Source organism: Dendrobates tinctorius, unplaced genomic scaffold (assembly GCF_039654945.1).
Source record: "Dendrobates tinctorius isolate UK_male_01 unplaced genomic scaffold, ASM3965494v1 ptg000272l, whole genome shotgun sequence".
NCBI lineage: Eukaryota > Metazoa > Chordata > Amphibia > Anura > Dendrobatidae > Dendrobates > Dendrobates tinctorius.
Window position 1 is genome coordinate 10,842,082 of NW_027361939.1, and position 26,052 is coordinate 10,868,133.

The 26,052-nt window shown below is 42.8% G+C and overlaps 1 protein-coding gene across 2 annotated transcripts in view; it reads right to left on the minus strand.

Annotated features, from left to right (window-relative positions):
* The window catches only part of LOC141070527 (uncharacterized), a 128,424-nt gene extending 104,936 nt beyond the window's left edge, over positions 1-23,488 (minus strand). For both annotated transcript variants that reach the window (XM_073559534.1, XM_073559533.1), the window contains exon 1: positions 23,327-23,488. In XM_073559534.1, the coding sequence (XP_073415635.1) occupies positions 23,327-23,473 (147 nt within the window). In that variant the 5' untranslated portion in view covers positions 23,474-23,488. The remainder of the gene's footprint in view (positions 1-23,326) is intronic.
* Between the last annotated feature and the right edge of the window lie 2,564 nt (positions 23,489-26,052).

Sequence of the window (26,052 nt, forward strand, 5' to 3'; positions counted from 1 at the left end):
GCTCCAGCAACAGGTGTAGTCGCTCTTGCCCCACGTCCTCCTCATCTGCGTGCACCATAATGAGCGTTCCACTTCCCTGTCCATTAACGCATACCTTATGCATTTTGTAATTGCTAGGTCTATTGAAAATAATTTTATTTTTAATAAAAGAAAACAATTGGTCACCTGCAGCAATCAAAGCGGTCTTCTTGAGTTGACTCCACCATAATGTAACAAAGAACATATAAGTGTATGGATGACAATCAAATTCAATCCCAAAAAATGTTTCAATGCTTTTATTCACATTTAGAGACAACAGAAATGTTCACAGGCCATGTGACACTATATGTCTGAGAAATAGAAGCCTACAAAATTTTTAAAAGCTTTTTAGCAGTTTGACAGATCACAGAAATGTTCACATGATCACAAACCATGTAACACTGTATGTATGAGAAATGAAGGCCTATTAAATTTTGAAAAGCTTTTTGGCAGTTTTAGAGGTCACAGAAATTTGCTCCACACTACGGAATAGTGTATGGCTGAGAAATGTAGCCCAGGAAAATGTTTCAATGATTTTGTGTTATATACTTTAACACAAAAAAGGACCTCAAAACACGCAATACTTGATTTGTCAATATATATTAATTTTTTTCCTTGTCCAAGCGACCTGTGATTGTAACCTCAACTAGAAGACTTTGTTTTCCAAAACGCAGGTTCAATAAATAAAAAATACCACTTAAGGGTACCGTTACACCTAGCGATGCACCAGCGATCCCGACTAGCGATATGACGCGGTCAGGATCGCTGGTGCATCGCTGGGTGGTTGCTAGTGAGCTGCCACACAGGCGGATCTCACTAGCGACATCGTTGGGGACGGGGATCGCTACTTACCTGTCAGACGCGGCGATCCTGCGTCCTCCCGCCCGGCTCCACGCGTTGCTCGTTGTCACAGCAGGAAGCGCCGCAGGAAGTGACCGACGAGGAATGATCCAGCAGCTTCTCGCGCGATCAGCGATAACCAGCGGGGGAGCCGGTCGGAGGTAAGTATCACATGCAGCGATATCGCTAGAAATATCGCTGTAACGTCACAAAATCGGTGACTTTGCAGCGATATTGTTAGCGATATCACAGTGTGTAACGGGGGCTTTAGACTTGGAATACAAATGTAGTAGCACTGGTGTGACAGCAATTTTATTCGGTCGTCCATGACAGCACCACCTGAGAGAGGGGATCCGCCCTTCAGGAACAGGAAACCTACAGATACAAAAGGGCGGCACCTCTCCCACGCATCAGTTGGTTTCCTGTTCCTATAGGACGGGACTTCCTACAGATGGTCCATCATGGAGTCGTCGAGGGATTCCCAGGCCGGCTGACCGACCCAGGTAGCGGGGGGGTCTCCTACCTCGGTCAAGCTCGGGTCCCTGGATGCGCCACGGTGGGGCCGGGTAGGTCACCACGACAGTGGTTGGAGCAGGCGGAGCAGAGGGTCCGGTGGACAGCCGTCTCCATAGGGCCGGCACAAGGTACGTATGACCCCTGGAACCCCTCCTGTTGCATCCCCCCGGTCTCCGCTTGCTCCTCTCTCTCTCTCTCTCCGGGGGCTGGCGGTCACGCCTGTGCGGCGGAGGCAGGTCGGCGCATGTGGGGGCGGCAGGCATTCCGGAGCCGGGGGCGCCGTGCCGGCTCCTTTCCGTGCGCTCCCGCGGTCTTGATCGCGCGGCGGAAGTGACGCAGCGGAAGGGGCGGGGCCGGGAACGCCGAAACCGGAAGTCGGGTGCCGGCCGGCTTTCCGGGATGCGCCGCCGGTGCTCGGCGGTCTGGGGCGGCGCGCGGTACCCGGGGAGGGGGGGGTGGACGGGGCATGTGGGGGGGGGGAGTCGCGGGGGGGAGGACCCGGGGGAGGAGGTGCCGCGCCAGAGCCCTGCTGACCCGGACACTGTGGGAGGCATTAAAAGCAGGAGGTGACGCTGCTGGGGTGCTTCTGAAGGCCCAGCAATGGATTCGACAGAAGCCCCCACAGAGCAGCAGGACGAGGCGCAGGAGCGCCCAGAGAAACAGGCCACAGTGAATTCACAGGCGAGTGGCCAGCAGAAGAGGAAACGGACGGGCGAACAAAGCCACAGAAGTTCCTCCAGGCTAAAGGACCCTCCTGCCTCCCTCCGTGACCCGGTACCTGCCTCATCTGCATGGGTAAGAGATCTCCGTGAATGTACCCTGATGCAGTGTTTTATTTTTGTTCTTTCGCAGGCAAGGAAAGCTACGGGGAAGCAGAAGCACAGGGAATGTGCCCTCTGTAATTGCCCTTTGCCAGACGGCCACCCTAAAAAGTTGTGTCAGCCATGCGTGCGACAAACGGTAGGGGTTGGATAGGGGTACCCTAGGGGTAGATTGACAGGCCCTTACACTCTTCCCCGTCCATACAGGTGGCGGAAGAAACACCGGACTTCACCACAAGCCTGAGGGAGATAATCAGGACAGAAACGAAGGCCCTATCTAGAAAAGACTCCTCTAAGGGAAGAGATGTTAACCTCTCTGGTTCAGAGTCCTCGGCCGCACCTGGAATCGATATCTCCTCAGATTCCCCGGCCTCCACTTCATCATCTTCAGAGGAAGACTCGAGCCGTTTCTGCTTTCCCTTAGACCAGATGGATAAGTTAGTTAAAGCAGTAAGGTCCACTATGGGGGTAGCAGACACAAAACCGGAGCTTTCAGCACAGGACGTGATGTTCGGAGGCCTAGATCCCAGAAAGCGCAGATCCTTCCCGTTGAATGATAAAGTCCAGAACCTAATAAATAGAGAATGGAAAAAGCCTGAAAAAAGAGGTTCTTTGCCACCTGCCTTCAAACGAAGGTACCCGTTTGATGACCCAGTGGTAACCAAATGGGACAAGGCCCCTAAGCTGGACGCGGCAGTGGCCAAAGCCTCCAAAAAGTCCTCCATACCTTTCGATGACATGGCCTCCTTAAAAGACCCGCTAGATAAAAAAGCGGATTCTTTTCTGAAAGGAACATGGGAGATGTCAGCGGGTGCATTGAGACCAGCGGTAGCGGCCACATGTACGGCCAGATCCTTGATGGTCTGGCTGGATCAGCTGGATTCCCAATTGAAGGATGGAACCTCGAGAGCATACATTCGAAAAGCCTTACCAGTTATCCAAAGTGCTGCTGCTTTTCTGGCTGATGCGTCAGCAGATTCTGCGAGGATGGCGGCCAGGACCGCAGGTTTATCCAACGCAGCTCGAAGGGCTCTCTGGTTAAAATGCTGGCCAGGAGACATCCAGGCCAGATCTCGACTCTGTTCCATTCCTTGTGAGGGCGAATACCTGTTTGGGCCCGTCCTGGATGAACTTTTAGAAAAGGCCGGGGACGATAAAAAGAAGTTCCCCAGCCTGCCGAACCCCTCTTTTAGACGCCCCTTTACCAGGAAAGGATATTTCCGTAGGAGGCCGTCCAGGGATCAGGGCAGAAGGGACGACAAAAGAAGGAGAGGTACTGGATTCATGTTCGGAGGAGGGGGGCGCCAGGAAGGTCCAGCACGGGACACTAAAAAGCCGCCCCAATGACTAGTTGCTCCGGTAGGGGGGAGACTAGCTGCCTTCTACCCGGCCTGGGCATTAATCTCTAATAGCAACTGGATACTGGGGGTGGTAACTGCGGGCCTACGACTAGAATTCTCCCGGGTTCCCCAAGATCGTTTTAAGGTCACTCCTCTTAGGTCATCCTCATCAGAACAGTCTGCCCTGGAAGCTGAAGTTCGGGATCTTTGCCATAAAAAGGTCCTAACTAAAGTTCCAGAGGAAGAAAGGGGGAAAGGTTTCTACTCCCCTTTGTTCCTGGTCCGCAAGCCAGACAGTTCCTTTAGGACCATAATAAATCTTAAATCCCTCAATGAATTCCTGGTCACACGTCCATTTAAGATGGAAACAATTAATTCAACAATAAAATTACTGTTTCAAAACTGCTTCATGGTGGTGTTAGATTTGAAAGTTGCCTACTACCATATACCCATTCATGCAGATCATCAGAGTTTTCTCAGAGTGGCAGTGCAGTTAGATGGGTCAGTTCAACATTTCCAGTATGCGGCCCTCCCCTTTGGGGTAGCAGTCGCTCCCCGTGTGTTTACTAAAGTAGTAGCGGAAGTTATGGCCCATCTACGTGAATCAGACATTTTAGTAGTTCCCTACTTAGATGACTTCTTGATTGTAGGGAAAACGGCTAACCATTGTTTGCAACAGCTACAAAGGGCAAGGTCTGCCCTAGAACGGTTAGGATGGCTGCTTAACATTAAAAAATCTCGGTTACAGCCGATGAGAATCCAACAATTCTTGGGCCTCATCCTAGATTCCGTAAAACAGGAATGCCGTCTGCCCCCAGAGAAGCTGGTTCGCCTACACTATCAGGTCCTGAACGCTTCCAATAACCCGACCATGTCCCTCAGGAAAGCCATGTCCCTTCTAGGTTCACTTTCCTCCTGTATCCCGGCGGTCCAGTGGGCCCAGTTTCATTCAAGAACTCTACAGGGGGAGGTCTTAAGGCATCAAAAAATGCTTGGGGGTTACTTAGAGGGCCAGCTAACCTTGTCCCGAAACACAAGGGAGTCCCTAGAATGGTGGCTAGATGAGAATAATTTATCCAGAGGGGTTCCCTGGGAATATGACATATCCCGCATAATCACCACGGATGCTAGCCCTTCCGGTTGGGGGGCTCATATGGGGGAAATTCTGGTCCAGGGCCTATGGGAACATCATCAGATAGAGATGTCATCCAACTTGAAAGAATTGACAGCAGTAGAGCTGGCGGCTAAAGAACTGCTTGTGTATATACAGGGCCATCATGTGCGAGTGTTCTCCGACAATCTGGTCACCGTAGCGTATATCAACCACCAAGGCGGGACCCGTTCCAAATCCCTGATGAATGTAGCAGAACGGCTGTTCCAGCTAGCAGAGCAGCATTTCCTATCATTAACAGCTCTACATATAAAGGGGAAAGAAAACACCACGGCAGATTTCCTGAGCCGCAATCTCTTAAGGCAAGGAGAATGGTCCCTAAAAAACTCTTTATCTTCGACCTGATTGTACAGAAGTGGGGACTGCCAGAGATAGATCTCTTCGCCACCAAAGAAAACAGGAAAGTAAGACAGTTTTGCTCACTAAATCCCAGAGAAGACCCCCTGGCGGTAGACTCCTTGCTGATAAAGTGGGATTTCGGGCTATCCTATGCCTTCCCTCCCCTATCGCTATTACCTCTAGTGGTGAGGAAAATCAGGAGAGAGAGCGAAAGTTATAGTGATCGCTCCGTTTTGGCCCAGGAGGGCTTGGTTCTCATGCCTCAGGACCATGTCAGTGTCCGATCCTTGGGTCCTGCCGGAGATCCCGGATCTCCTATCCCAGGGCCCAGTCTTTCATCCTCAGGTGGCTGGCCTACATCTGACGGCGTGGAGTTTGAACGGACACTGCTGAAAGATAAAGGCTTCTCCCCAGACCTGGTTGACACTCTACTTAAAAGTAGAAAGATCACTACTACCAAGATCTATGTCAGAATTTGGAAGAGATTCCTAAAGAACTCTAGAGTAGTCGCTGGGGGTTCGGCTCCTATAAATCAAATCTTAGAATTTCTTCAGAAAGGTCTAGAAATGGGGCTCTCCACTAGTACCCTCAAAGTACAAGTTTCAGCCTTGGGGGCCCTCTTTAGCTGCAACATCGTGGGTAATTACTGGATCAGTAGATTCATCAAGGCAGCAGGTAGATCCAGGCCAGTGGTGAAGGATAGATTCATGCCATGGGACCTGAACCTAGTCCTCACAGCCATGACAGAAGCTCCATTCGAACCCATCTCATCAGCCTCTATAAAAAACCTGTCCCTCAAGGTAGCCTTCCTGGTAGCTCTAACCTCAGCTCGTAGAGTAAGCGACATCCAGGCATTATCTAGGCGTCCTCCTTATTTACAGTTTAAGGACGATAGGGTAATACTCAGACCTGACCCGGCGTACTTACCGAAGGTAGTTTCTAGCTTTCATAGAACACAGGAAATAGTCCTTCCATCCTTCCTCCCTAATCCAGCTAATGAGAAGGAAGAGAAATTACACACCTTAGACGTTAGAGAATGCCTTAAAGAATATCTAGCGGTTACTGACCCCTGGAAAAAGGAGAATGCCCTATTTATCTCCCATCAAGGTCCCAGGAAAGGCTGTAGAGTGTCAAAAAATACACTAGCTAGGTGGATTAGAGAGGCTATTTCAATTGCATACACCTCAAAGGGCAGACCGGCACCTGCAAAAGTGAGGGCGCATTCCACCAGAGCCATGGCGTCCTCGTGGGCCGAGAGATCAGAAGTCTCCATTGACCAGATATGTAAGGCGGCTACTTGGTCCTCTCCGAGCACCTTTTATAATCATTATAGGCTAGACTTGGGTGCTTCCACAGACCTCTCTTTTGGTATAAGGGTACTGCAGGCTGTAGTCCCTCCCTAAAATAGTTATTACTCTCTGTAAATCTCTCAGGTGGTGCTGTCATGGACGACCGAATAAAGTCTTAGTTACTCACCGGTTAACGGTATTTTTCGGAGTCCATGACAGCACCCGTATATTCCCTCCCTTTAGTTTAAATTTGGGTGTTCACTTCTTCCTCTTGTATGTACACCGGTAAAGAATAGTTGTGTAAAGTACTGTATATAAATTATGCTATTAACCATTGTGGTCCTCTTGTGCTCTGTAATCCAACTGATGCGTTGGAGAGGTGCCGCCCTTTTGTATCTGTAGGTTTCCTGTTCCTGAAGGGCGGATCCCCTCTCTCAGGTGGTGCTGTCATGGACTCCGAAAAATACCGTTAACCGGTGAGTAACTAAGACTTTCAGTCGCGTGAACAAAACACCTGTGCAACTTGCTGTTGTGTGACTATTTTAGAGCTGCAATTTTGCTGTAAAAATCAAAACTTTGCTGTAAAATCTGGACCAATCAACTTGCAACAGAAAATCCAGCACATTTCGAAACATTTGCCACTTTGCCTCACAGTAGCAGTAGGTTGCAGGTCATAAGGTGACATAGGAAATCAGTAATGTCATGACTAAGAAATGGATATGATAGGTCATCAATGTAAGATTGGTGGGAGTTGAAGTCCTGGTTCCACCAAAGCAGAACCAAAATACCACATCTCTGTGTACTGTGCAGTGGTCGTTGTCAAGGACTGCAGCTCATAGGCTAGTATAAAGAATAATACCTAGGTTGAAATGTATTTCTTCACTTCCAGGAGTAATAACAGAGGGATAGCACAATGGAGAGTTTTAATAAAAGTTGCTCCAGAATTGTCATTTTTGGAAAAAGAAATCCAAATCTACATGGCCCTGTGTGAAAAAAGTAATTATCCCTCCTCTCCTCTAAAACATAATAATTGTGGTTTATCACATCTTTGGGAAGCTAAGTTCAAATTCCCTAGCCACATGCAGGCCTGATTAATGCCACACCTGTTCTCAATCAAGAAACCACTTAAATAAGACCTGTCTGACAATGTAAAGTATATTAAAAGCTCCTCAAAAGCTAGACTTCATGTTGTGATCCAAAGAAATTCTAGAACAAATGAGAAACAAAGTAATTGAGATCTAACTGTCTGGAAAAGGTTATAAAGCCATTTCTCAAGCTTTGGGACTCCATCAAACAACTGTGAGAGCCATTATTCACAAATGACAAAAACATGGAACAGTTGTGAACCTTCTCAGGAATGGCTATCTGACCAAAATTACCCAAAGAACACAGTGATAACTCATCCAAGAGGCCACAAAAGACCTCACAACAACATTCTAAGAACTGCAGGCCTCACTTGCTTCAGTTAAGGTCAGTGTTCATGACTCCATCATAAGAAAGAGCCTGGGCAAAAATGGCCTGCAAGACCGAGTTTCAAGATGAAAACCACTGCTGAGTAATAAGAACATTAAAAGGTTGTCTCAGTTTTGCCAGAAAACATATTGACGATCCTCAAGACTTTTGGGAGAATACTCTGTGGACAAACGAGACAAAAGTTAATCTTTTTGAAAGCTGTACGTTCCATTACATCTGGTGTAAAAGTAATACAGCATTTCAGAAAATGAACATCATGCCAACAGTAAAATATGGTGGCGATATTGTGATGGTCTAGGGCTGTTCTGCTGCATCAGGACCTGGAGGAAGTGCTGTGGTAAATGTAACCATCAAATCTACCAAAAAAACCTGTACTCGAATGTCCGGGCATCTGTTCATGACCTCATGCTGACGTGCACTTGGGTTATGCATCAGGACAATGATTCAAAACACACCAGCAAGTATGAATGGCTTAAAAAGTCCTGACCTTAATCTGATTGAGATGCTAAGGGATGACCTTAAAAAGACAGTTTATGCTTGGAAATAGAGGTGAGGGAGGCTTTCAAGATTCAGTTCGGATCAGCGAACGTCCTGATGTTCACCAAATATCTTCGACAAACAGTTCGACGAACATACCCAAACCCCTTTGACTTCAATGGAAGACAAAACCAAATGCATAGACAACACCTTCAGGTTGGCACAAAAGCTGCAAAAACAGCTAAAATGAGAGGCAGACACCAGGGAAAGTGGCATCAATTGACCCATCAATTGTGCTATAAATATATAATTTAAAAAAATGACATGGGTTCCCCTGCATTTTTGATAACCAGCCAGGCAAAACTGACAGCTGTGGGCTGAAACCCTCAGCTGTCAGTGTTAGTAAGGTTGGTTATCAAGAATAGAGGGTCCCCACTCTTTTATTGCGGTGATGTCAGTCAGGTCATAGGAGTTCACCACTAGATACTGAGCAGCGGTAGCACACGCTGCTCAATGTCTCTGCTGGATGGCAGGCTATATAGTCACATCATGCAACAATGCAGCTTTCCATCTAGATGTAGCAGAGCTAAACCCAATGACAGACAAACTCTACAATGTGGCTGAAGTACAACAATTCTGGAAAGATGAGAGGGCCAGAATTCCACTATAGCGTTGTAAAAGACTCATTGCTAGTTATCACAAGCGCTTGATTGCAGTTGTTGCTGCTAAGGGTGACCCAACCAGATATTAGGTTTAGGGGGCAAACACTTTTTCACACAGGGTTCTGTAGGTATGGATCTCTTTTTCCCTTAATAATAAAGACCTTCATTTAAAACCTGCATTTTGTGTTTAATTGTTTTATCTTTGTCTAATATTTAAATTTGTTTGCTGATATAAGCCATTTAAGTGTAACAAATATGCAAAACAATAGGACATCAGGAAGGGGGCAAACACAGTTTCACACATCTGTAAATGTCATCTTTAAATGTTCTCTGATAGTTCTACCTAATAGAGAACTGGGGGACTTCCTTACACCTCATCATACTCTCAATGAACAAATACAAGAGTAGTATTTATTTCAAGTCTCAGCCAATGCAAAATATAACATAATAATTCTAATAACTATGTAAATGTATCTTTTTGCATCTGAAAAACTCCTATGAAAGCTGTAATGGTAGACAATTCAGGAGAAGAAATAAATTGAAAGAGTTACTTTTTTTTAGGTTCTTTTTACACACCCATTTGGGAGCCCAATTTGTCTGAATTATTTTAGGAAAATACAGAAAGAATTAATGCTCAAATTCTAAATGATGTAAATGGAAGCAAAGATGCCTCATTGATTATGGAGTCAGTCTGGTTTGTTTTTTTGAGACACTTAGAACAGAAGAAAAAGCACCTCAGTCAGATCTTTTTCTTCCATTCTAAGAAACTGTCACTCTGCATTAGTTAGCAAACGGGTCTGTTTTGGGCATAAATTCTGTCTGTTCGTGAAGAGATTCTGTTAGTAGGATCAACCCTTCTAAGCCGTCTCTATGGGCATGTAGGTCATAGGCAGCTGAATAAAATGATACTGTGACGCTGAGTAACAATTGTGACACTGAGTCTCTACTCACAGACAGGTCATGAGGTCTGGGGTAAGAAACCAAGAGAGCTCATCACAAACAGAGGAGTAAGACAAAGGCATAGTTGAGGAAGTGAGGTGCGAAACGTGCGTTGGGGTGTTCGTGTGACGTGGTGACACCTTTACAATGGGTAAGGGAACTCCTGCTGCTTATGTATATGGTTACTATTGTTAACGCTTTTTGAAGGATTATACTGTGACTGCTTCCCTTTACCTTTGTTCCCCTCTATGTTATGAGGTGATATTTATATGTATTAACAATATGGCCATTGTTTTATATATTTACATGGGAGTTTCTGGCCCCTATCTGTTTACATAAGTCCCCACGCCACTATCATGGCTGCATCACTGTCTGCCTTTTTATGTATGTTACTTCTTGTTATTTTTGTAACTTTATTACGTCTTGTCTTTGGGGAATTTCTTGTATTTAATAAAGTGAATTTTTTGCATACATGATGAGACTTTTCTTATGACTTTATTTACTTTTTTGTTTATATATTGTTTCTGAGGGATAAAAAAATCTCATTTTTTCTTGATGTTTTTGCTATTGGTTGGAGAGTATCCCTAAATCAAATTGAATTATAGTATCATTGTATATCCATGTTCCTGGCTTTGTATTTATAGTCAAGTCATAGTCTGAGGTCAGAATTCCAGGAAAATAACAGATCAAGAAAAAGGGGTTAGGCAAATGGATGGTTAAAGGCACGATCCAAGGTCAGGCAGCAAAAGATCAAAAACAGAACGCTGAGAAATAAGGTACACAACCACAGAGCTAAAGCTATGACTGGCAGTAGTCAGACACTGATTGCGAGCTAAATAGCCAATTAATCACACAGAAAGGGAGAAATCTTGGAGAAACTCAGCATGCCCCTGCCCTGATTGGCAACTTGACTGTCACTCAAAATACTGACAGCTCAGCACGCCACCTTCCCCAAATTAGAAGGCTGAGCTGTCACTCACAATACTGACAGCTCAGCATGCCACTGCCCCAGCTTAGATGGCTGAACTGACACTTGCAATTCTAACAGCTCAGCAACATTCTGATTCTATAAGGCAGTTGAGCTGTCACTCGCAAGAGATGGGATACACCTCACAAAACCTGGGAAACACACATTCGCCAAAAGACTTGCCACACTCATCAGGAGGGCTTTAACTCCTTAGTGACAGAGCCAGTTTGCAGCTTAATGACCAGGCCAATTTTTACAATTCTGACCACTGTCACTTTATGAGGTTATAACTCTGGAACGCTTTAATGGATCCCTCTGATTCTGAGATTGTTTTTTCGTGACATATTTTACTTCATGTTAGTGGTAAAATTTCTTCGATAAGTCTTGTGTTTATTTATGAAAAAAATGGAAATATGGTGAAAATTTTGCAATTTTAAAACTTTAAATTTTTATGCCATTAAATCAGAGAGATGTGTCACACAAATTTCTTAATAAATAACATTTCCCACATGTCTACTTTACATCAGCACAATTTTGGATGCAAAATTTATTTTTTGTTAGGAAGTTATAAGGGTTAAAAGTTGACCAGCGATTTCTCATTTTTACAACAAAATTTACAAAACCATTTTTTTAGGGACCACATCATATTTAATGTCATTTTGAGGAGTGTACATAACAGAAAATACCCAAAAGTGACACCATTCTAAAAACTAGACCCCTCAAGGTGCTCAAAACCACATTCAAGAAGTTCATTAACCCTTTACGCGCTTCACAGGAACTAAAGCAATGTGGAAGGAAAAAATTAACATTTAACTTTTTTTTGCAAAAAACTTACTTCAGAACCAATTTTTTTTATTTCCACAAGTGTTAAAAGAGAAATTGAACCGCAAAATTTGTTGTGCAATTTCTCCTGAATACGCCAATACCCCATATGTAGGGGTAAACCACTTGTTCAGCGTATGGCAGAGCTTGCAAGGGAAGGGGCCCGTTTGACTTTTTCAACGCAGAATTGGCTGGAATTGAGATTGGAGGCCGTGTTGCGTTTGGAGAGCCCCTGATGTGCCTAAACAGTGGAAACCCCCAACAAGTGACCCCATCTTTGGAAACTAAACCCCTTAAAGAAGTTATCTAGATGTGTTGTGAGCATTTTGAACCTTCAAGTGCCTCACAGAAGTTTATAACGTAGAGCCATGAAAATTAAAAAAATTTTTTTTACTCAAAAAAGATTTTTTAGCCCACTATTTTTTATTTTCACAGGGCTAACAGGAGAAATTGGACCACAAAAGTTTTTGTGCAATTTGTCCTGAGTACGCTAATACCCCATATGTGGGGGGGAACCACTGTTTGGGTGCATGGGAGAGCTTGGAAGGGAACGAGTGCCATATTGGAATGCAGACTTTGATGGAATGGTCTGCGGGCGTCATGTTGCGTTTGCAGAGCCCCTGATGTGACTAAACAGTATAAACCCCCACACAAGTGATCCCATTGTGGAAACTAGACCCCTGAAGGAGCTTATCTAGATATGTGGTGAGCACTTTGAACCCCCAAGTGCTTCGCAGAAGTTTATAAACGTAGAGCCGTGAAAATTAAAAATCATTTTTTTCCTCAAAAATGGATTTCAGCCCTCTATTTTTATTTTTCTAAGGACAACAGGAGAAATTGGACCACAAAAGTTGTTGTGCAATTTGTCCTGAGTACACTGATACCTCATATGTGGGGGGGGGAACCACTGTTTGGGCGCATGGGAGAGCTCGGAAGGGAAGGAGTGCCATTTTGGAATGCAGACTTTGATGGATTGGTCTGCGGTCGTCATGTTGCGTTTGCAGAGCCCCTGATGCACCTAAACAGTGAAAACCCCCACAAGTGACCCCATTTTGGAAACTAGACCCCCCAAGGAGCTTATCTAGATGTGTGGTGAGCACTTTGAATCCCAAGTGCTTCACAGAAGTTTATAAACAAGAGCCGTGAAAATAAAAACTCTTTTTTATTTCCACAAAAGTGATTTTTTAGCCCCCAATTTTTAGACCCCCAAAGTTGGTAAATAGTGGAAACCCCTCAATTATTGCTCCAACCCTAACCCCAACACACCCCTAACCCTAATCCCAACCTTAACCCTAATCCCAGCCATAATCCCTAATCCTAATTCTAACCCTAATCCTAATTCGCCCTAGCCCTAAACCTAGCCCTAGCCCTAGCCCTAGCCCAAGCCCTAGCCCTAATGGAAAAATGAAAAAAAAAATATTTTCTTTATTTCATTATGTTTGCCTAACTAAGGGGGTGATATACGGGGGGGTTATTCACTATTTTTTTTTATTTTGATCACTATGATAGATTATCATAGTGATCAAAATGAATGAATGGAATCTGCCAGCTGAAACCTGCAGATTCCCGGCGGGCGCACTGCGCATGCGCCCACCATTTTCCCCGGATCCAAGATGGCGGCGGCCACCGGAGGACGTCGGCGGGACGCAGGACCACTGGGAGGGGACCCTGGACCACATCAGAGGAAAGAGAAATTAAATGCAATATCGCGGCTTTTTTTTTTGCGATCGCCGTTATAGGGTTAATAACGGCGATCGCAAAAGCGGGGTCAGTAAAAACCGACCCGATTCATGTTCTCTGGGGTCTCGGCTACCCCCTGAAGCCGAGACCCCGGAGAAAATCCAACACTGGGGGCGCTATTTACTTACTCCACAGCGCCGTGAATTCAGTGCACTGTGGTTTAAGTACCCTTAATTACCGCCGTTAAAAGGCATATCGGCGGTCGTTAAGGGGTTGAAATAGAAGAAGAGGGGATGGGAGGAAAAACAGCAGACAAGAACATGCAGCAGAAGGACAAACTAATCAAGGATACTACGTGTGGTAAAGAGGACCCAAGACAAGGTACTCAGAAGGAAGCTAAGAAAAATGAAGCAAAACTTCTTTCCTGCATGCTGACCAACGCAAGAAGCCTGACCAATAAGATTCAAGATCTGGAGTTGGTAATGTATGAGGAAAAATACGACATAGTAGGAATAACTGAGACATGGTTAGACGACAGCTATGACTGGGTGGCTAACTTGCAAGGATATGATTTGTTTAGGAGGGATCGTAAAAAAAGGAAAGGGGGTGGAGTCTGTCTATATATAAAGTCCACTTTAAAGCCCACACTAAGAGAAGATATACAAGAGGGAAATGAAGAGGTGGAGTCTCTATGGTTAGAGATACAAGGAGAGAAAAGTAATAAAATCCTCATAGGGGTTTGTTATAAGCCACCAAATATAACAGAAACCACTGAAAATGTATTATTGAAACAAATAGACAAAGCAGCAAATCACAATGAGGTGATTATTATGGGGGACTTCAACTACCCCGACATAGACTGGGAAACTGAAACCTGCGGATCTCAGAAAGGAAACCAATTTCTGTCAGTGACCAAGGATAATTATCTGTCACAACTTGTGCAGGGCCCAACTAGAGGGACAGCCCTTCTGGACTTAATTTTAAGCAACAGGCCAGATAGAATAACAGAAGTACGAGTCGATGGGCACCTAGGGAACAGTGACCTCAATATAACACAATTCCACTTGTCCTTCAGTAAGGTGCCCTGGAAGGGGGTTACGAAAACGCTGAATTTCAGGAAAGCAAAGTTTGATCAGCTTAGAGAGGACCTTCGCCGAATTGATTGGGACAATGTCCTCAAAAATAGGAGCACAGAAAATAAATGGGAAATATTTAAATCAGTTTTACACACCCACTGCGAGCTAGCCATACCGTACAGAAATAAAAGGGCTAGGAACAGGAGAACACCAATGTGGCTAAATAAGGATGTAAAAAGGGCAATAAATAACAAGAACAAGGCATTTAAGAAGCTAAAACAAGAAGGCAATGAAGAAGCATTAAAAAGTTATAGAGAAAAAAATGAAATTTGTAAAAAAACAAATACATTTAGCAAAAGTGGAAACTGAGAGACTCATTGCTAAGGAAAGTAAAACAAACCCCAAACTATTCTTTAATTCTATAAACAGTAAAATGATTAAAATTGATGGTGTCGGCCATTTAAAGAACAATGAGGGTGAAATCATAGAGAGCGATGTGGGAAAAGCAAATGTTTTAAATACTTTTTTCTCAACAGTGTTCACACAGGAAAAGGATTTGCCAGGGGAAATGCAGAGTGATAATGTAAACTCCCCATTAAGTATTACCTGCCTAACCCAGGAAGAAATGCAGAACCGCCTTAGTAAGATTAAAATTGACAAATCACCAGGCCCTGATGGCATTCACCCTCGGGTATTAAGGGAGTTAAGTAATGTGATAGACAGGCCTTTATTCCTTATATTTAAAGACTCTATAGAAATAGAGTCTGTTCCTTTTGATTGGCGGCAAGCAAATGTGGTACCAATATTCAAAAAGGGGTGTAAAAGGGAACCTGGAAACTATAGGCCGGTAAGCTTAACATCTGTTGTGGGTAAAATTTTTGAAGGGTTTCTAAGGGATACCATTATGGAATATCTCAATGTTAATAAATGTTTAACTCCATATCAACATGGATTTATGAAGGATCGCTCCTTTCAAACTAACCTGATCAGCTTCTATGAGGATGTAAGATCTCAAATGGACCAAGGAGAATCATTGGATGTCATTTATCTCGACTTCTCTAAAGCATTTGACACTGTCCCACATAAAAGATTGGTAAGTAAGATGAGAAAGCTTGGGCTAGGGGAAAATGTGTGTAGATGGGTAGGTAGCTGGCTTAGTGATAGAAAACAAAGAGTGGTTATTAATGGGGCATACTCAGATTGGGCCAGGGTTGCTAGTGGGGTACCACAGGGTTCTGTATTGGGCCCCCTACTATTTAATATATTTATTAATGATCTAGTGGATGGCTTACACAGTAAAATATCAGTATTTGCAGATGATATAAAACTATATAAGGTAGTTAACACAAAAGAGGACAGTTTGCAACTACAGACAGATTTGAGTAAATTGGAGAATTGGGCTAAAAAATGGCAAATGAGGTTTAACACAGATAAGTGTAAGGTTATGCACATGGGAAGGAGAAACAGATGCTACAATTACTTACTAAATGGGAAACTGCTGGGGAAATCAGACATGGAAAAAGACTTAGGCATCTTAGTCAATAAGAAGCTAAATTGGAATGCCCAGTGTCAGGCAGCTGCCACCAAAGCAAATAAGGTCATGGGATGCATTAGAAGAGGTCTGGGGACTCGAGATGAAAACATAATTCTCCCTCTGTACAAATCACTCGTCAGACCACACTTGGAGTATTGTGTGCAATTTTGGACGCCGGTGCTCAAGAAAGACATTACTGAACTTGAAAGGGTTCAAAGGAGGGCTACTAAAATGATAAATGGAGTTGGTTCACTACAATACCCAGAAAGGTTATCAAAATTAGGTCTATTTACTTTAGAAAAGAGAAGACTTAGGGGAGACTTAATATATAAGTACAAGTATATCAGAGGGCAACACAGAGATCTCTCCAATGAACTGTTTGTTCCAAGGACTGTGACAAGAACAAGGGGGCATTCTCTTTGTTTGGAGGAAAGACAATTTCTGCACCAGCATAGAAGAGGGTTCTTCACGGTAAGAGCAGTGAGGCTCTGGAATTCTCTTCCTGAGGAAGTGGTGATGGCCAACTCACTGAATGAATTTAAGAAAGGAATGGATGCTTTTCTTGTGAGTAACAGTATAGAAGGTTACGAATAACAGAATATTATAGGTAGATGGTTGACCCAGCTTAGGGGAAGGAATTTTTTTCCCTATGGAGAAAATTGGCTTCTACTCTGTGGGTTTTTTGGCTTCCCCAGGATCAACAATGCAGAAAAGCTGCACTAAAAAAGGCTGAACTAGATGGACATAAGGTCTTCCTTCAGCCTTCTAAACTATGTTACTATGATGCTGCACGCATCAGATATATCGAGCCGAGGACATCGCTGGATCTTGGCAAGGAGAACCTTTTTTTATTTTTTTGCAAAGTGCAAAGTGCAAAGTGCAAAGTGGGGGTGCATTATACCCCTATAGGGGAGCATTATACCCCTATGGGAGTGCATTGCTAGCCCTATGGGGGTGTATTATATCACTATAGGGGAGCATTATATTATGGGGGTGCTATATACTATTGGGGTGTATTATACCCCTATGGGGGAGCATTATACCCCTATGGGGGTATTGTGGCTTGAGAAAGGTCCACACCTAGAACCGAAACGTCGCCATATGGGCCATTAAAGAGCACTTTTTGTAACTGCAATATGGTGCGTTGCCTCAATCTTTTTTTATCTTATTCACTAGGACTGGTATGTGCTTGTGAGGCTTTATACCCTCCTTCTAACTGTGCTGTTTTCTACTCTTTTTATCTATCTATCTATCTATCTATCTATCTATCTATCATCTAATCTATCTATGTATCATCTATCTATCTAGCTTATCTATCTATATATCTATCGATCTATCCATCCTATATCTATCTATTATCTATCTATCTGTTTATGTTGGAATATGTGTGGTGCAACAACTCCATTCCTGTCTATGAGTGTTCAGTTACTACATTTGTATGCTGTTTATAAAGATAGAACAACGAAAAAACTCCCAGAGGCTCACACAGGAATAACATGTCACTGTATTTCCTGTTTTACTGTGTCTGTGTATGGAAGATGAAGTAGCCTGCTGTAGATGATGCACAGATAGAGACACACAAATGATTTATTCCTGATCTATTAAGCTTATCATATATATTGTTCCAGTTTGTTCCTGAATAAAGAAGCTCTGTTGTCACATGCTTGGAGAGTATCATGTGTAATTCGCTGCCAAAAGGTTATGGACCCAGAGTGACACAGAACCCCAGAGTAACACAGCAACAGAAGCCTAGAGCAAAAGCAGCACAGAGCAACAAAGAAGATGTCCGCTAGCAGCAATCCTGTCAAGTTCTCAGTGCCAAGCCTCACTAACCAGAACTACCAGTCCTGGAAATTCAAGGTGAAGAAGCTGCTCATAAGAGAAGGTACGTGGAAATATACTCATCAACAAGTGCCTTATCCATTACCAGATGATTGGCTAGAGAAGGGCCAGAAAGCACAAAGTACGATCTCCATCAGTATAGATGATAATCAGATTGTGCATATATGCAAGTGTGCAACTGCAAAGGAGATAATGTGGAATGAGTTACAGAAAGTGGATAAAAGATCAAATCTCAGCAATAAGCTTTATCTCAAGAGAAAGCTGCATCAGTCTAAGCTAAGTGATGGACAAAATATGCAGGACTATATAAGAAACACCATAGAGATTGTGGAGCATCTCAGGGGTATTGGAGAAGAAATTAAAGATTTTCAAGTTGCTGCAATTCTATTAAGTGGTCTTCCAGAGAGTTATGACATACTTGTGACTGCACTAGATGCACGGCCAGATGATGAGCTGACACTAGAATATGTTAAAGGCAAACTTGTGGATGAATTCTAGAGAAAATGCAGCATGTAAGCAGTAGTAAATAATCCAGAGCAGAAACAGCATTAGGGGATTTCCCTAAATATAAGAGCAATCTAAGAGAAACTCGTGAATGTTTTGCCTGTAAAAGGCCTGGCCACCTTAAAGTAGACTGCAGAATTTGGAAAGCAAGAATGAGTCAGCTTAAAAAGCAGAACAGTCATCCAAGGGTTAAAACAACTGTAAAGGAAGATTCTGCATGTGTTGAAGCTGTATTTAATGCCAGTACAGGCCCATATGCAAAGCATACATGGTGTATAGTTTCTGGTGCAAGCAGTCATATGACAAATAACAAGGATTTCTTCACTGACCAAAAAAGGTCATCTTGGCTAATGGTCACTATAAGACTTCAGAAGGAGTAGCATGTTGCTTCCTCCACTGTTCAGTTTCCTCAGCACAAAGCACAAAGATCCCAATAAAGGATGTTCTCTATGTTCCCAGCCTTGAAAGCAATCTTCTGGTCAGTAAAGAAGCTCACTCAAAAGGGGAATGTAGTTACTTTTAAAGATAACGGCTGCAACATCTCAAAGAAGGTCACACTCTTGCAGAAGGAAAAATCCAAGATGAACTTTATCAGCTAAAATGTAAAGAGAGAGAGCGTACAGTGCTAGACAAGATCTACATAAGAACTGTATCCATGTATGGCACAGACGTCTTGGGCACAGAGACGCAGAAGCAGTAAGGGAGCTAGCTCAACTTACAAATGGTATTGAAATCAACTAGTGTAGTCAAATGATGAAGTGCACTAGCTGTCTTAAAGGGAAAATGTCCAGAAAATACTTTCCTAAAATAAGCACCACTAGATCTGCTCAGCCACTGGATCTAATACATACAGATGTATGCAGTCCTATGAGTGTTCAGACTCCTAGCAAGAAGAGATATTTTCTCACATTTATTGATGGCTACTCCAGATATACAGTCGCCTACCTGCTTTCACAGTTAGGATGAAGCTCCACAGAAACTTGAGAGTATTTTGCTGTAGTGTTTAACAATTTGGAAGAATGCCAAAAGCTCTGGTACAGATAATGGAACTAAATATACAAGTGGTAAGGTGCAAATCATTTTGAAAATGGATGGAATTGTGTTCCAGAATACCATTCCATACAACCCAGAACAAAATGGCATTGCAGAGAGAAAGAACCGTACTCTCTGTGAAAGTGGAAGAAGTACAGTGGGTATGGAAAGTATTTAGACCCCTTTAAATCTTTCACTCTTTGTTTCATTGCAGCCATTTGATAAATTAAAAAAAGTTCATTTTTTCTCATTAATGTACACTCTGCTCCCTATGTAGACTGAAAGAAAACAGAAATGTAGAATTTTTTGCATATTTATTAAAAAAGAAAAACTGAAATATCACATGGTCATAAGTATTCAGACCCTTTGCTCAGACACTCATACTTAAGTCACATGCTTTCGGTTTCCTTGTGATCCTCCTTGTGATGGTTCTACTCCTTCATTAGAGTCCAGCTGTGTTTAATTAAACTGATAGGACTTGATTTGTAAAGGCACACACCTGTCTATATAAGACCTCACAGCGCATGTCAGACCAAATGAGAATAATGAGGTCAAAGGAACTGGCCAAGGAGCTCAGAGACAGAATTGTGGAAAGGCCCAACACAGTTTCTGTTTGGACAGTTGCTTTAAGATTTTAAATTTTGTTTTACATTGTCACTCAAAATTTTAGCTTTGCTACCAAAATAACTAAACCTTTAGACTATATTTTTGGAAATCGATGACTCTGTAACACCCCGGTCATGGCAAAGGTTTACATCTTGAAAACTTTTTGCCATATGCTTATAACTTTTAGGATTACTTATATCATGACTTTATTTGTCAAGAAGTAGGCTATAGATGAGATACGAGACATGGATTTACTATGAGAGATATGAGCTTGCTTTTAAATAACTTTTGTGGATTTTCTTATAATTCGAAAACAGTGGCCTTCTAAAATCTTTTATGACTTTGGCGAGTGGCAGGCAAAAATTTAACTTATATAAAATCCTATAGTAATATTAAAGGGTTTATCCACTACTAGGACAACTTCTTTTCACTCTGAATGTTTGCCCCATTAAACTAAAAACACCTATGCTTACCTCCCGTGCCGATGAGTTTCAATGGTGTTGGCAATCGTACTCTCGAGACTCACATGAGGTTGTTATATCATTGTTATCATGTGAGCCGTGCATCCAATCAGCGCTGGCCTCACTGATCCCTCCTTCAGACATATAAGTAATCAACAGGAAGTGAGAGCTGCGGCTGGCTGATCACTTCCTGTTAATTACTTATTTGTCCGTAGGCAGGGACAATGAGGCCAGCGCTGATTGGGCACACATGATATACAACCTCGCTCCGGGACCATGAGTGCTTACACCGCTAGAACGGCATCGGCACAGGAGGTGAATATAGGTGTTTTTGTTATAACGGGGTCAAAAATTCAGAGTGAGATGGAGTTGTCCTAGTAGTGGACAACATCTTTAATAAAAAATACTTTGCAACACAGTTACATTTCTCCAATTGTTCCTTTAGTCAAAAAATGTCACTATCCACTAATTTCAGGAATTAATCCTGAAATAGAATATGAACCTGTTAAACTTAGCTTTACTTGTTCTATGTCTCAGAATCATGGGCAGAGTATGAAGAAATATGAAATGCTTCTGACACGCAGCATGAAGGCAAATTTTCCCATGGCACAGTTCATGCGACCAAAGATCGTTATACGTCACTGTCGCAGTGTGATACAAGTGAATGGGGTTGCATTGCGATCACTAGGGTATTGGGACAGAAACAAGCTTCGAACCAAGTTAAATTTTTGAGACCTGCTTATATCTTTGGCAGAACTACCTGTACCACGACCAAAGTCATAGTGGAGCCACAGCCTGAGAGCTCGTGCAGATGACCGTATTTACGGTCCCAGTGCGTTCTGACAACACATAAGATCACACTCAGACCAATTTTAATTTATGGGGCCGTGGACATGCCCGATTTTTCCTCGGACAGAGTCTGCCCGAGGAAAAGGTTGCAAGATGTACAATTTGCATCTGTAAATCGGATCTTGGCACTTGGCCATACAAGTCAATGGGTCTGTAAAAAAAAAAAATTGGACTGCAATCGGATATGACATCCAGAGTGTGGACTGATTTTCACATATTGAAAGAATGGAGGAGATGGAAAAAAAATTCTCTATCTTCACACCATCTGGGAGAATTGGATCACACTATGATTACACTCTGATCAGAGTGTCATTTACATAATCGGGACGATTCTCTCGGATGAGACAAAATACGGTCGTGTGACCCTAGCCTTATATAAATACATTTTGTCATATGCTACAAGGTGCATTAAAATGGGAGGATCACCAATGGTGCTTAGGGGTTTGAAGACATCTTAACTGCTGTTTGCATATGTTTCAAATCTCACCCTATATGGATGGCTTAGAACTAAAGATAAATGGATTGAAATAACCAGTTAATCTTCTATAGATTAGATTGATTATCAGTCTGCAACACATATGACCATCCCTAGTTATTACTTACATGTCAAACATTATGCAATTAAGGATTATTTTTCTAACCAACCTGAACATCATTAAAGGTTTAATCCATTACTAAAAAAGAGTCCCCCAAAAAGTTTCATACTTGACTATTAAGTTATGTCTGTTATCATTATTTATACCCATTCACTTAGATGTTGATGAAGCACAATATACAGTGGCATGTAAAAGTTTTTGCACCCCTGGTCAACTGGTGAGCAAGAAATGTGTCATCCTTAACTTTAGGCTTTTTAGAGATCATTTCATCTTCAACATGCTTAACTGTTTACAATAACAGTCATTTTGACTAGGGTGCCCAAATTTTTACATGCCACTGTAAGCCCCAGCCTATGGAAAGGAATGGTGATCTCTTGCTGAAAACCATGATCTATTGTTAAAATATCAGATTCTTATGCCCTGAGAGGAATCCATTGGCTCGCCAATTAAGAGATCTTGGTCCATTTAATGGGTGCAGGTGTTCTTCAGCATCTCTTTAACAATGCATCCTTAGGTTAGGATTACTTGATAGGTTTTCTCCCTTCTGAGAAAGTCAGTCCAATTATGCTAATCCCTTTCTGACCAGACTCTGGTCAAAGTGCAATCATAGTGGTATCCATCTCCATTTACTCAGTCAGTCTGTGAAAACCGGTCCTCACTCCGAGTGTGGTCCAATTTTCCTCATGCACTCATAGACTTGATGGGCCGAGTGCTTTCTGATAGTCGCAAATCGGACTTGTGCATGGTCACATTGAATAACATGGGAGAGTGCTAGCCATCAAAATAGATGGATAGCACTCGTTCCATTTTTACGGTCAAGTGCATGAGCCCTAAAAGGCGTCAAGAGATTAAAACATAACAAATGCATTCATTAATATACAGATCTCCTATACTTAAAAAGGAATGTCAGAGTGACTGTATAATCAGGATATTAATATAAATATTTTATGCAACAAAAATATAAATAGAAATATCATGCAACAAAAATGTCAATATGGATTATACAGCCATTTTGGTATTGCATTTTCAAAACAAGTACACCAGCCTCATTAGGTCTAAAACATCTATTTCATAATGTACGCAGTTGGTATTGTTAGATCTGGTGACAGATCCGCTTTAAATATAGATCTCTGGCAATTGATACAAGGAAGAAAATTGAGGCTATAATTTGGCATATAACAATAGCAAAAAAAATTTCAGTAGTTCTTTCTCCATGACTACATGGGAACTGATAAGTGTCGTGTCTTGCAATATGTTTTAAGCTAAAAGCCTGAGATTAAGTTTTTTTAACTAGAGTTCATCTATCTATCTATCTATCTATCTATCTGTCTGTCTGTCTGTCTGTCTGTCTGTCTATCTATCTAGTGGCCCGCACAATATTGCCACCCTTTAAAACCAGCTCTGGAGTACAGGCCGTTACACACAATCATAGAGACCCTTGTATTGTTCTTATATTCATTAATACTATTTACCTTGTAGACTTTTCCGAACGCCCCATCTCCAAGCTCAGTGAGGATTTCCCAGTTCTGTTCCGGGTTAATATCCCGACGGAGCCATGGACATTCCACTAGATGTTTCTTTTCCCCTCCATACCCAAGGAGCTTCAAGATAAAGGCCATGACTGAAGGTGCCAAACATTTGAGAAATTACTGTTCCTTATGGCTCAAAATAAATTCATTTATGTCCAAGAGTGGAGAAAGAGTTTGGTGAAATGAAGGCAAAAAATTAACTTGAGGCTAAAATGAGCACAAAAAGTATATAAAAGTAAAAACAGACTAGTGATAGTTACAACTGTGTCTCTAGTGCCGAGTGTGACATCAGACGAGCAATTATGAGATAAAATAAGGAGAGAAGTAAGATGCGTCCACTGTTAAGTAATTCTTCAGTCAGGTCCAGGAGGGAAGAATAAAGAGAAGACAGACTAATAATAGAGGACGCTCAACATATACCTTGAATATGATGTACAGGAAGTAGAACGCTGCATGAGGGAAACTATACGCTACCTCCTACTTCTAACCACACATTAATTGCTTAGATACACAGCTGCACTAACATCTTATGGGGAGGAAACCAGTATATCACAGTAGGCAAATTTCATCATATTTTTCTTGCTTGCCCACACAGATGGCCCCGTTGTCACTATCAATGTTATGATAATTTCACAATACCCGAAACTATTTTTTTGTGTACTGTAGTAAAGTTTTTATAAAATTGGATGCTCTACTAAGGAGTTTGTAAGTCCTCCCCATGTTTGTGTGGGTTTCCTCCGGGTTCTCCGGCTTCCTCTCACACTCCAAAGACATACTGATAGGGATATTAGATTATGAGCCCCAATGAGGACAGCGATGATAATCTATGTAAAGCGCTGTGGAAATTAATGGTGCTATATAAGTAGATATCATATATAATATATAAATATTGTGAGGCGTGAGGGGATCATATAGGATGGTCATTGCTTGTCCTCCAGGATGTGCATAGAAGCATACTGAGCCCACTGGAGAGTTACAGCTGTGGTTACAACTCAAAGTTAAAGAGAGTGAGGGCTTGGTCAAGCTATGAGAGACACCCCCTCCAGCAACCCTGGTCTGTCACAAGGCCCGGGACAAAGTCAGGTCAGCACTGAGGAAGATTAGTCCGGAGGACCACATGGAAGCCTTCCACATCGTGTTTGAAAGAACCACGGAGCAGGGGAGTTTTCCTAACTCCTAGTCGGCTGAAGTGGCAGCCCAATTCCTGACGGGAGACACTCAGAAGGTCTATTTTAACTTCACCTGGGAGAACGCCCAGGACTATGGGAAGCTCAAAGGTGAGATCCTTTACCCGGATGGAAGTTAATACTTATGCACGGGCACCAAGTTTTCAAGTGGACTTTTATTAAGGCTCGACGTGCTAGTTCTTAGGCTGGGTTCACATTGCATTGTGGGCAATGCGCTGAGGGCATCCGTTACATAGCGGCACTAGCACTATGTAACGGATGCGTTAACGCCGCCATTGCCCACAATGACAATAGCGCATCCTAACGCATGCCAAAATTGGCATGCGATAGCGATGATGCGTTACTTCATGATGCACCCTGTGCATAGACCTGTATGGGCTAACGCATGGTAGCGCATGGTAATAAGCTGCTACCATTCGTTAGCGCATACGTTAGCGCTATGGTCACAAGTGATGTCAAAAGTGACATCTGCATTAGAGCATCCGTTTAACGGATCCGTTAAATGGATGTCCCTAACGCAATGTGAACCTAGCCTAAGGCATATATATGACCTGTTCCATTTAGTAAAGAAATGACTCCAACCTGCAACCATAAGTCCAGCCCAGATGGTAGAGAGGGTAGTAGTTAACTGGTTGGTGCAAACTCTCATGGTAAACATACAGTACTGCATGGGACAAAGGGACCCAGGTAACATAGATCAGATGGTTAGCTGTTATGATTAGGTAACCGATGAGGATAACAGGGAAATAGGTGAGGCAACCAGATAGCCAGAGAGGTTAGTAACTTAGCAGATTGCAGACCCCTAAACTGACAACACAACTAGAATTAGCCATGGGACGTACCTACGATGCCCTAGACACCTCGGCACAGCCACAGAATTAACTAAGCCTAAAGAGAGAAAGGGGAAAGCTAAACTGCCTCGGAGTAGAACCCCAAAGGAATAGATAGCCCCCAAACATATATTGCCGGTGAGACAAGATGAGGCACAAACACAGGTAGAAAATAGAGTAAGCAAATGATGGATCTCTAACTGTCTAGATAGAATAGGACAGGAAAGGATACTGTCTGCAATCACGCAAAAAACTCTAAGAAAAACTCCAACACGTTTGATATGCAAAAATACTGAGACCACACGACCTCTCCCCCACTAAATCAGAACTCTGGTGTAAGTGGATGCAAACAAAAGATACTGATATAACAGGGGATTAGAAATACTGCAAAGACTGACATAAGCTGTGGCAAATGAAACAGAGTCCAGCACCGGTCCCAGCAGGGAATCAGGCTGGACTCACACCAGCAAGGCAGAAATTAGAGAAAAGGAAAAAATGGACCAAATGCAAAAAGATTCAAGCAGACAAATAAGTTATCTGAAAGATGCAGGACGAAGCAGGAAGCAAGCAGACTTCCAAAAAGCTCAGGAAGAAAATCAAATCACCGGCAAGAGCTGAGGGAAGGTTGCTCACTTAAATCATTCCAGTCTGT